Genomic DNA, 12,908 nt, shown 5'->3' on the forward strand with positions numbered 1-12,908 from the left:
ATGAGTTTTACCCTCTTAGAAATATGCTAAACCTGATTTGGGATGATTTAGGTGTACTTAATATTGATACTAAATGACAAAAAGTGAATAAGTATTCAATTCCCCAGCATTGATACTCCACAGTCACTAAAAACCATCAGATTATCATCACATTGCTGTTTGTGGAAGCTTGCTGCGCACAAATTTTTTTTTTATTCGTTTATGGGATGTGGGCATTGTGGCTACTCCATCATATACTGCCCATCCCCAATTGCCCTCGAGAATGTGGTAGTGAGCCATCTTGAACTGCTGCAGTCCTTGGGGTATAGGTACACCCACAGTGTTGTTAGGAAGGGAGTTCCAGGATTTTGACCCAGCAACAGCGAAGGAACAGCGATATAGTTCCAAGTCAGGTTGGTGTGCGGCTTGGAGGGGAACTTGCAGGTGGTGGCATTACCATGCATCTACTGCTCTTGCCCTTCTAAGTAGTAAAGGTTACAGGTTTGGAAGGTGCTGTCTAAGGCACCTTGGTGCATTGCTGTAGTGCATCTTGTAGATGGTACACACTGCTGCCACTGAGAGTTGGTGGTGGAGGGAGTGAATGTTGAAGATGGTGGATGGGGTGCCAATCAAGTGGGCTGCTTTGTCCTGGATGGTGTCAAGCTTCTTGAGTGTTGTTGCAGCTGCACTCATTCAGGCAAGTGGAGAGTATTCCATCACACTCCTGACCTGTGCCTTGTAGATAGTGGACAGGCTTTGGGGAGTCAGGAGGTAAGTTCCTCATCGCAGAATTCCCAGTCTCTGACCTGCTCTTGAAGGCACAGTATTTATATGGCTGGTTCAATTCAGTTTCTGATCAATGGTAACCCCCAGGATATTGATAGTAGGGAATTCAACAATGGTAATGCCATTGAATGTCAAGGAAAATGGTTGTATTCTCTCTTGTTGGAGATGGTTACTGCCTGGCACTTGTGTGACGCGAATGTTACTTGCCACTTATCAACCCAAGCCTGAATTCTGTATATGGTCACTGACCGCTTCAGTATCTGAGGAGTTGTGAATGATGCTGAACATTGTGCAATTAGCAGTGAACATCCCCACTTCTGACCTTATGATGGAGGGAAGGTCATTGATGAAGCAGCTGAAAACAGTTGGGCCGAGGACATTACCCTGAGGAACTCCTGCAGTGATACCCTGGGACAGAGATGATTGACCTCCAACAACCACAACCACTTCCTTCGTGCTCAGTATGATTTCAACCAATGGAGAGCTCCCCCCCCCCTTATTCCCATCGACTCTAGTTGTGCTGGAGCTCCTTGATACCATACTCGGTCAAATGCTACCTTGATGCCACGGGCAGTCACTCTCACCTCACCTCTGCAGTTCTGCATTACAACCAGTGAACTACTTTTGAAAAATGCTTTTGAACATCCAGAGATTGTGAAAGGCACTATATCAGGGGTGGCACAGTAGCGCAGTGGTTAGCACTGCAGCCTCAGAGCTCCAGCGACCCGGGTTCAATTCTGGGTACTGTCTGTGAGGAGTTTGCAAGTTCTCCCTGTGAACGCGTGGGTTTTCGCCGGGTTCCTCCCACAGCCAAAGACTTGCAGGTTGGTAGGTAAATTGGCCATTAGAAATTGCCCCTAGCATAGGGTAGGGGAAGGTGATGTGGTAGGAATGTAGGATTAGTATAAATGGGTGGCTGATGGTTGGCACAGACTCGGTGGGCCGAAGGGCTTGTTTCAGTGTTGTATCTCTAAATAAAAATAAATAAAAATCTTCCTCCAACCCGAAAAACATCCATTAACCACTACTCTTTGTTTCCTGTCACTCAGCCAATTCCGTATCCATGTTGCTATCGTCCTTTTTATTCCATGAGCTACACATTTGCTCACAGGTCTGTTGTGTGGCACAGTATCAAACGCCTTTTGAAAGTCCATGTACACCACATCAAACAGCATTGTCTTCATCAACCTGTTACCTCCTCAAAAACTCCAGCAAGTTAGTTAAACATGATTTTCCCTCAAGAAATCTATGCTGTCTTTCCTTAATTAACTCATTTGTCCATGTGACTATTGATTTTGTCCCTCATTATTTTTTCTAAAGGTTTTCCCATCACTGACTGGCCTGTAGTTGCTGGGCTTATCTTTACACTCTTTTTTGAACAAGGGTGTAGTGTTTGCAATTCTCCAGTCCTCCAGCACCACCCCCCGATTCGAAGGAAGACTGAAAAATTATGGCCAGTACCTCTGTGATTTCTACCCTCACTATCCTTGGATGCATCTCAACCGGCCCTGGTGCTTTATCCACTTTAAGTACAGACAGCCTATCTAATACTACTTCTTTATCAATTTTAAACCCCTCTAGTGTCTGACTTACCTCCTCTTTCAACATTGCCTGGGTTGCATCTTCTTCCTTGGTAAGGACAGATGCAACGTATTCATTTAATACCTTAGCTATGCCCTCTGCCTCCATGTGCAAATCCTCTTTCCGGTCCGTAATTGGCCCCACGCCTCCTTTTACCACCCTTTTACTATATATGCCCATAGAAAACTTTGGGATTTCCTGTAATGCTAGCTGCCTGTCTCTTTTCATGTTCTCTCTTTGCTTTTTCACTTCCTCTCTGGACCTTCTATATTCAGCCTTGTTACGACCAGGTGAGAAAGGTGCCTAGGGGTCCCTTTTAGTCTTCACCAGGTCTTATTGTAACAGGGTTTAATGTTTTAAACACACTGTTTTGAGCTCCCCTTGGTGAATCCTTGTTCGCCACTTTCCAAGGCAAAGAAGAAAAGTGAAACTTATTAAACCTTAAACTTAAACTCTAATTTAGTTAATGCCTACGGATACACGTCATGCCCCATGCTAGCATGCATACACGATACATACATGCAAATAGGGACAGAAAAGAGAAGAAAAATAAAGTTAAAAAGTTTGAGGCAATCTCTGAAGAGGGGTTTTTACTGTGTTTTGAGCTCTCTGTAGTCCTTGATTGCAGGTAGTCATGCTTTTCGTTGGGGCCCAGTATTCTTCTTAAACCTTGTTCACTGTAGGAGACTTTTCTCTCTTGGGGTCCATGTGTCTTCAATGGGTCTTCAGTTCCGTGAGAAAGAGATGGGAGCAGACAGGAGAGAGGTGTTCTCAGCCCAAGAGAAAAGAGCTTTCTGAGTTTCTTTCTCTCAACAAGTTCAAATTCAAAAAAACTCCAAGTCAGCATGTGACTAAACTGGTCTGACCACTTCTTGTGTATTGGGGAAGCAAGGACTGGGTCCCTTGTTCCAACACTGCTAGCATGCAAATGCCTTTCCAGTCAGGGGCTTGGCAATGCCTTGTGATAGGCCCTCTTTTCTTCCCAGCCACAATTTCAAGTTTTAAGGTTCATGTGACAAAATAATGTGTGCCTCAGTCTTGTAGGTGGGGACATGCATGACAGCCTGGTTCTCAATAGTATTTTCTACCTGGCATCTGTCATAAGCACACTTTTTCTTCTTTATCTTAATCTCTACCTCTTTTGTCATCCAGAGAGCCCTGGATTTGTTTGCCCTACTTTTCCCCTTCGAGGGAACATACCTTGACTGTGCCCGAACTATCTCTTCTTTGAAGATCCACTGAACTATGGTTAAAAAAGCCCAACATTCTCAATCTTGATTATTTTTGAGTAATTCATGCAGAAAACAGAGTACATAGACATTCAGATGAAGATGGAATCAGGCTTGGCTGTAATGTCCACCAGCCATGTAGCCTGTCAACAGTCTCGCATGGTCAATTTAGCAGTGGTATAGAGGTGCAACATGTACACCAGCAGGAGTCAGCCCCTCCAAGAGAGGAGAGGAGAAAAGGAGAGAAACTGAAAGGAGAAAAAAAATGTAACTACTTGCGACACTCAGAGCAGCAATGCTGCCATATCAGTTCTGACCCTTCATTGGCAACTCTTTCCAAAGTTGAACAGTTGCAGATTATTGCTGCAAAATAATCCCATCAAGGATGATACTTGCTGGCTGCGATACTTAGTTAAAACAGGTTCACTGAGGGAAATTCCCCTCCGCCCCCTCCCCAGGACAATTTGAGAATGGTTCCACTTTACACCAAGGCATTGTTAAATTGATAGACAGCACAACTGTATGGTGCGTGATTCTAATCATCCTCTGGGGCCCTCACCTAATTTAAGTATAAAATAGACAAGGCCGCCTGCAGAATTCAGTTGCTATAAATATCTCTAGTCCAATTTACAGAGTTTAGTGTTAAACCCCAGCTGAGTGCGTAATCCCTTAAGTCAAGTAGGGGGATTTCATCATTGCAGCATAATGCAAGTTAACCACTAGGCAGATCCCTACAGTCAACATATCAGCTTTCTGGAATACATATTAACTCACTGATTACTGACCAATGCATATAACCCATTGCAATTTTTTTTTTTTTAAATTAATTTATCCAGAAGTTGTAGTTTCATATGACATCATATTATTCAAAATCAGCTTCATTAGGGCATTGTCTATCGTTCCGTTTACAATAGAATATCACTAATAAATCACACTTATGATGTTTTCAATTTTTCTGACATTCTCCTTTACCTCTTGAAAGTGCTGTCTGATCTTGGGAGTTTGGATCTACAGTCAACTGTAGTGTTATGATACCTCATCAAAATCAGAGAACCATACAGCACAGAAGGTGGTCATTTGCCCATCATGCTTGTGCCGGTTCTCGAAAGAGATATATAATTTTTCCAACTCCTGTACTCTTTCTCCAGAGCCCTGAAAATTTTTCCTTTTCAGGGATGTCTCCTCATCCTAGATTCCCGAACCAGCAGAAATAGTTTCTCTCTATCTACCCTGTCTGTTCCCCTTAATATCTTGAAAACTTTGATCAAATCGCCCCTTAATCTCCTCAATTCCAGGGAATACAACGCTAGGTTGTGTAACCTGTGTGCAAAATTTAACCCTTGGAGTTGAGGTATCATTCCAGTAAATCCAGGTTGCACTCCCTCCAAGGCCAATATATCCTTCCTAAGGTATGGTGCCCAGAACTGCTCTTAATAGATGTGGTCTAACAAGGGCTTTGTATAGGTGAAGCATGACTTCTAACCCCTTGAATGCTAATCTTCTAGATATAAAGGCCAGCCAGCACTCCATTAGCATTTTTGATTAGTGCTCATGACATTTCAATGTTGCATGTGCATGGATGTGCAAGTCTCTTTAGAACTTCACTAGTTTTAGCATTTCACCATTATGAAAATACCCTTATCTATCCTTTCTAGGTTCAAAATAGATGACCTCAGACAGACCTATATTGAAGTCCATATGCCAGAGTTTCGGTCACTTAATATATTATCACTTTGCAATTTTATGCTTCCATCTACACTACTTACAATGCTGCCTATCTTTGTGTCATTGGCAAACTTGGATACATGGCTTTCTATCCCATCATCTATGTCGTTAATAAGTACAGTGAATCGTTGAGGCATCAACACAGATCCATGTATGATGCCAGTAGTCACATCCTGCTAATTAGAGTAGCTGCCCATTATCCCTTAGAGTAATCTGTCTCCTGACACTTAGCCAACCTCCTACCCAGGTCAATAATTTGCCCTCAATTCCAGGAGCCTCAATTTTAGCTGGCAGTCTCTTATGAGGGACTTCATAAAATGTCTTCTGGAAATCCATATAAATGCAGTTGCATGATTACAGGAATGCTTCCTGAACCTTTCTTCTGAATGATATAAACTAGTATCAGTTCAAACATCCCACACCCTATAACAGAGTAAAGAGCAATTTTACCTTTCAACCTGACTATAGGTTTCAAAGTACCTATATGAGAAGATTCTTGCTTTATTCTAGAAAAGCAACTCTGGGAACAGAAGAATTCAAAACCTGAAATAGTGCTCAGCATTTTGTATCCTGTTTAAAGCATAAATATGCTAGCATCATGATGCCAACTAACAAAAAGGGCACTGTGATTTTAGCTGCAGGACAGCTCATCGTGGTTGGCAAGGGAGGGGACAAGTAGGAACCAAAGACTCACAGGTTACAATATTTGCAAAATAGAACTGGAGAACAGAAGCCAGCCTGTACTGTTTATGGTGGAGGAGGCAGATGGCTAAAAAAAAAAACACTTGGAAAGGTGATTTTTATTAAGAGCTGGCAACTGCCACAAAATTAAACATTTTATTGTACAAAAGCAGCCAATTTCACACTTTTTTAGGGGGGGGGGGGGTGGCAGGGATTATGGGAGTTTTCCAGTCTTCAAATCACTTGTATGGGAGAGGGGTGATAACCATATTGCATCCTGCTGTTAACCAATGAAGTTGCAACAGATACAATCACTTGCTGGGCTAACCATCTTAGCTTCAGGAAGGAATTTGATGGCCAAATTTGTAGAACAGTGCACCAATTTAATAATTTCATAGTAGATATAACTGACACTTGTATAAGAAAAGGGACTGTGCATGCAAATCATTACAGATGGTTAAAAAAGTCAGCTTCATTTTAAAGAAAATGTATACTCACGATATCTCTGCTCCAGAACTTTTTGGAAGGATCTCACATTTCTCTGTAAAATAAAATACCCATGCTCACAATGGAAGAGATAAATGTACAGTGCATATTGCTACTTATCTTAATTGATCCAAGTTTAAAGTTGCAGTCAACTAACACGCGGCTAGTATTTCTAATTGGCCAGAATCCAAACAAAGAGTCTCATTCATCATGGGAGCAGATTACTAATTCATGCGTTATATTGGCTTAATAAAAAATTGTGTTTTAAAAATTTACATTGCATGTGGAGAAATCCAGAATACATCATTGATGAATCGGTCATCACAAATCATTGTGCAACGTATTCTGGAGCTCAGAATCCTGAACCTGCAGCACCATAGTGACGTGGTGCACAAAGCTGAGAGAAAACCAGCATTGTTCAGATTTGTGTACAGTCGTGGCAGTTCAACCATAAAGGAGTTACAAGCAAATTTTGGTTGTTATACAGTTTCTCAGGTACAGTGTAACCAGCTTTACATTAACTGTACTTCAAAAGTATGTAAAAGGCTGTAAAGCACTTTGGGACATTCCGAGGGTGTGAAAGGTGCTATATATATATGCAAGTCTTTCTTTAAACCAAGGCAGAATTTGTACGCATTTAGTAGGTTATTGCTAATTGGAACAAAAGTAATTTTTTTTTTAAATCGACTATTAATACACTAAGAAAACATAGTTAGAAATGTGATATGAGCATTGTGGTGAGATAATTTTATTTATGAATAAAGCAGCCGAAGATCAGTGTGGTTTTTGCTTCACTGCAACAGAAAAATCTGGATCGTTGTGACAAATCCACACTAGATTCGGAGCCAGTTGACTGAGCATTGCTGACGCTTGTAGTTCAGTGAAAAAGACCTCAGCCAATAGCCCAACTTGAAATTGTGGCTAGTCAACATTGAATCAAAGAGTGATTTAAAGAGGTTAATGCCTCCTTTATGGTGGAGGTCAGGAATTGAACAAAAAGCATTTGGATGACTCGATTCTTGACTGGCAGTGTAATCCAAGTGGATTTAGAAAAGTCCGAGTTTCTGCAGCAATAAATACTGCCAAACTCATAGCCAAAGTTATGTGGTCATCGCAACCCAATCTGGTTGCTGCTGAAACAATTTTTTTCCTGGTACTTATGACTTTGTTCCTCTTGGTATGATTTTTATAAAAAGTGTCTCTGCAAATATCATTAATATATTTGTATGTAAGTATTAATTTTTATGGAAGTTATTTTCTTTCACCTGCTGCTTTTAGGACCACAGGACAAGGAGTGAAGTCACAGCTAAATCCTGCAAAAGTACCTTGCACAGTGACGGGAAGGGAAGCTAAAGCTGGTGGGGTGGCAGTGGTTGGTGGAAACTGAATGAAGTTAAAAATGCTTACCCTTATTTCAGTCATCTAGAGATTGTATGCCTCAAATTGTTAACTGCTTCAAGGACCTCTACTTTCATGCACAATCAGAAGATGCCACAGAAATGTTTTTGACTTTAATTGATGCAGCCAGAGACGACATATTATGGGATAACCTCAGCACAGCATGGGAGGTACATGTCCTTGCTAATTTCCAGAAACGGACACTGCACCTGTCAGAGGTGCTTCAAAGGTGCAACAGTAACCTGTCACTATGTGCCAGAAGCAGCTCTAACAGGTTCAATCAGAGCAGCTTCTGATGCTTAACAACCAGTAACAGTTGGCCAGAAGCAGCTCTTGTAAGTGCAATGTCCACTTACAGAAAATCGGCTCGGATTCAAACATCCCGTGGGCTGTGCTGAGATCACCCCATAATGCATCTCCTTTGGTTATGCTGGGAATGCACCCCAAGGGGGCACACTTTTCGCAGTTTGGAAACCACTGAGCTACAGGACAGAAAGCAGGCAAGCTTACAGCATCCACACTGTTGTCAGATTTGATTGTTTACTTTACATATGGCTAAGGATCCAGAAGCAATTAGAAAAGGGCAGTAATCCCATTAAAGCAGAAGCACTTTACGACCCAATCAGACACGAAATGAAGTCAGGCTTTGGAATTTTCTTACAGTGTGAACAGTTTAACCACTATAAACTTGTTTCCTCTGTAACATAATCTTCATCATTTGCAAAGTGCATTTTAAATACATTATGCTACACCATGATAAAATAATGAATCTTTCCAAAATACAAACTGACAAACTGTCTTCATGTGCAAAACAAAAAAAAAAAAATCTATGATTGAGAGATTCAAACACTACTAATAAAACAGATTTGAACTAATACTCACTGTGTCCTACAAAGCCAGAAGGGACATGTTGGGTGCCCTAGATACAAAGAAAATACCTCTTAGTATTTTAGATTACAAACTTCACAAAATCACAATTATTACAGCACAGAAGGAGGCCATTCGGCCCATCATATCTGCATCAGCTCTCCGAATAAGCAATTCGCCTGGTGCCATCTCCCTGCCTTCTCCCTGTAACCCTGCACATTCTTCCTTTTCAAGTAACAGTTGAATTCCCTTTTGAATGCCTTGATTAAACCTGCCTCCACCACACTCTCAGGCAGCAGATTTCAGACCTTAACCACTCACTGCGTGAAAAAGCTTCTCATGTCACTTTTGCTTCTCTTACCAAATACTTTCAATCTGTGCCCTCTCGTTCTCGATCCTTTCACAAGTGGAAACAGTTTCTCCCCATATACTCTGTCCAAACCCTTCATGATTTTGAATACCTCTATCAAATCACCTCTCAGCCTTCTCTTCTCCAAGGAAGACAGTCCCAACTTCTCCAATCTATCTTCATAACTGAAGTTCTTCATCCTTAGAACCATTCTCATGAATCTTTTCTGTACTCTCTCCAATGCCCTCACCTCTTTCTCAAGGGCGGCGCCCAGAATTGGACGCAATGCTCCAGCTGAGGCCGAACTAGTGTCTTATACAAGTTCAACGTAACTTCCTTGCTCTTGTACTCTATGCCCCTATTAATAAAGCCCAGGATACTGTATGCTTTATTAACTGCTCTCTCAACCTGTCTTGCCACCTTCAAATGACTTATGCACATATACTCCTAGGTCCCTCTGCTCCTGCATCCCCTTTAGACTTGTACCCTTCATTTTATATTGTCTCTCCATGTTCTTCCTACCAAAATGAATCACTTCACATTTCTCTGCATTGAACTTCATCTGCCACCTGTCTGCCCATTCCACCAACCTGTCTATGCGCTTTTGAAGTTCTACACTATCCTCCTCACTGTTCATAATGCTTCCAAGTTTTGTATCATCTGCAAATTTTGCAACGGTGTCCTGTAAGACCAAGGTCTAGATCATTAATATATATCAGAAAAGGCAAGGCTCCCAACACTGACCCCTGAGGAACTCCACTACAAACCTTCCACCAGCCTGAAAAACATCTATTAAACACTACTCTCTGTTTCCTGTCACAGCCAATTTTGAATCAATGTTGGCACTATCCCTTTTATTCCATGAACTATAACTTTGTTCACAAGTCTGTTGTGCAGCACTGTTATCAAATGCCTTCTGGAAGTCCACGTACACCACATCAACTGCATTGCCCTCATCAACCCTCTCTGTTTCCTCTACAAAAATCAACAGCAAGTTAAACACGATTTTCCCTTGACAAATCTGTGCTGGTTTTCCTTAGTTAACCCACATTGAGAGTCATCAGGGCTGAATTTAATAATCAGCGCGCTTTAAAAATGGCGGTCTGCCATCACAGAGCCATCGTGATGTTCAGTGTGGCAGTTCATTATCATCAAGGTGACACACAATCCCCCGCCCCCCAAATCATGTGGAGGGGGCAGAATTTTTAGTATCGGCGTCGGGTCAGCTGACCATCAGGTGCTGGGGCCCTATTTAAAAGGCAGCCAGCACATCAGTGATGCCTCCACTGCCAGAACTCCTTGGGCTGCAGAAGACCAATCTCATTTGGGGACATCAGAAAAGTTGGATAATGGCATCAGAGGGGCTTTCCAGGGTGGCCCCATGATTCAGTGATGCCTCCCTGCTCACTCTCCTCCAGGCAGTGCAGGCAAGGTGGGTGGTCCTCTTCCTCAGCGATAGTAAGACGAGGCCCTCCCGCCTGACCAAAGCAGCCTGGTCGGAGGTGGCAGGGGAAGTCAGTAGTCATGGGGTTATCTGACGTGACTGGGTTGAAAGCCGAAAGAGGTTGAGTGATCTGCTGCGAACTGCTAAACTAAGTGCCACTTTAGATCAGGGCTCCACTGAACCTGGGTGTGCCCTCCAAATTGCACGTGGGTGCCACTGCCATGCCAAAGACATGAAAGTTGGGCAGGGAGGAAAGACATAACAAGAATGGAAAAATGTATGATAGAACTTACCCTGGTCTGTTGCTCAGATCATGGCACATACTAGAGTGGTAGTAGTGCACACTGAGCATTCCCCATCTTGTGCCCAGCACCCCCTCTTGTGACAGGTGTCATGCTGTTGATCTGCCATCCTTAATATCTGCCTCCTTGCTCCTCCAGGCGAAGAGGGCCCACAATTCAAGGGAGGCCAGTAGTACTGGTGGAAGTGTTGCAGAAATCAGAAGGCACACAAAAGCGGAGGCGGCGGCTCTGGAGACAGCAGCTAGCCATGTGCAATGCTCACTCAGTGAAGTAGACCTCAGGGTCAGTGGTGAACATACGTCCATTTGATATAAACAATGATCAGTGTGAAATTGTTGTTGTGTGATTCAATGCTGTTATAATTGTGACATGCGCAACATCAAGACTGGCAGCATGCTGTTCCCATTGTATCTTCCAGGTCAACGTTCAGAATCGACCCCGGTTGCACACGACACCTCTCCCACCTTGAAGGAAGAAATATCCTCCGAGGAAGCAGTGTCCCATTACACAAACGCACCTTTCACCAGCACAGATACAGTCACCTGGAGGTGGGTATCCATTCGGCCTTAGAGTCTGGGTCACAAGGTGGTGAGAGCACTGCACATGTGCCCAGCTGACTGAGGCCGAGACAGCCGAGGCCACTGACAGTCGGAGGGCTATGTGTGGCCAGGCCCATGCTGAGCCCTAGGCTACTGATGACCCTCTGCTGTCGACAGCACAGGGCATGCTGGAGCTGCTGCAGAAGCCCTGGCAACATCAGTCGGAGATGCCACAGGCCATGCGCAGCCTTGAGCGGATGATGGGGGAGTCCATCCAGGCCATGACAGCTGCCATGTCCCAGGTATATGAGTGCCTGACGCCATCCATTGAGACGATGGAGGCCCTCTCGGTGAGCCAGATTCCATTAACCCACACTGACCTGCAATCCCTCACCACAGCCATCACATCCGCTCAGCAGTGGCAAGGCAAGAGAGGGACCGGGGCATGGAGACTGTCCCTGCCCCTGGTCCTTCCCGGGAGAGCACAGGGGGTCAAATGAGCCCAGAGATGGAGGAGGTGAGCCAACACGCTATATCTAGGGTCCCCCCTCAAGGTGATTCCAATGTGGTCACCGGCGAGTTAAGCTCTAGCAGCCACGACATCTGAGGAGAGTTCTACACTGACGCAGGATTCCCCCAGCCAGCTGGGGCTCTCCAAGCCTCATGCGCACAGAGGACGACTGTCAAAGTCATCCACAGCCAAAGAGCAATCAGATCAGCAGCTTCTCTCCAGTCAGGCTGCGAGTGCTGAGGTTGCACCGCGAAGGAGCACCCGCAAGCGTTTAAAGAAAACACAGTGACACAAATGGGAATGCACGGGTGCCACTACAATGTAAATACGTATGTCACTAAATGTTCTTCACTAACGTGTTGTTTTTACTGCGTGAATGACGTGTACCAGCTTGTACTGCTCATGTCTCATCCCTTTACATCACTGGCCTTTCAGAACTGCCAAGGTATACAATAATATCATTGTCATGCCAGCATTACTTCTGTGCGTCTCCACAGATGCAGTAACATAGACAATCGCTCAGTTTGCTGCTGCCTCTAATGGTTGAGACAAAGATGTTGCAGATGCGGACTGTTGTACAACAGGTGGACAAGGATGCTTTGTGGGTTGCAGAGCACATGGTTCCTATGGAGTGGAGAACCTTTGATCAATAAGGCGCTGCTGTGCATCCCTAGCTCGCCCTGCATGCCTGGGTGCCCTATGCCCTTGCAGGCGCATTTCCTGTTCTAAGTCCTCAGCTTCTTCATCGTCCAAGAAAGAGTCCTGCTGGCGTCTCTCCACATCCTGCAAGGCCTCCCCTCTATTAAGTGCATAGTTGTGCACAGCAGAGCAAACAGCAACGATAAGAGCGATCCTTTCAGGCTCATGATGCAGGGCAACACCTAATCTATCCAGGCTCTGAGGGTCCGTCCTGAAGCGGATATCGTCATCTGCCCTCTGGTACAGGGCTTCAGCGACCTCCCTGAAGCAGCAGTGCACTGCCAACTGAGTGACCCCACAAAGGTGTCCAGTGGGCCCCTGACATGATGCAG

The 12,908-nt window shown here is 44.1% G+C and overlaps 1 protein-coding gene across 4 annotated transcripts in view; it reads right to left on the reverse strand.

Annotated features, from left to right (window-relative positions):
* LOC137373671 (AF4/FMR2 family member 1-like) overlaps nt 1-12,908 on the reverse strand; it is a 187,243-nt gene that overhangs the window by 52,041 nt on the left and 122,294 nt on the right. For all 4 annotated transcript variants that reach the window (XM_068038805.1, XM_068038796.1, XM_068038816.1 and 1 more), the window contains exons 6-7: nt 8,748-8,784; nt 6,480-6,522 (exon numbers count right to left, since the gene is read on the reverse strand). In XM_068038805.1, the coding sequence (XP_067894906.1) occupies nt 6,480-6,522; nt 8,748-8,784 (80 nt within the window). The remainder of the gene's footprint in view (nt 1-6,479; nt 6,523-8,747; nt 8,785-12,908) is intronic.

This window comes from Heterodontus francisci, chromosome 1 (genome assembly GCF_036365525.1).
Source record: "Heterodontus francisci isolate sHetFra1 chromosome 1, sHetFra1.hap1, whole genome shotgun sequence".
Classification (NCBI taxonomy): Eukaryota; Metazoa; Chordata; class Chondrichthyes; order Heterodontiformes; family Heterodontidae; genus Heterodontus; species Heterodontus francisci.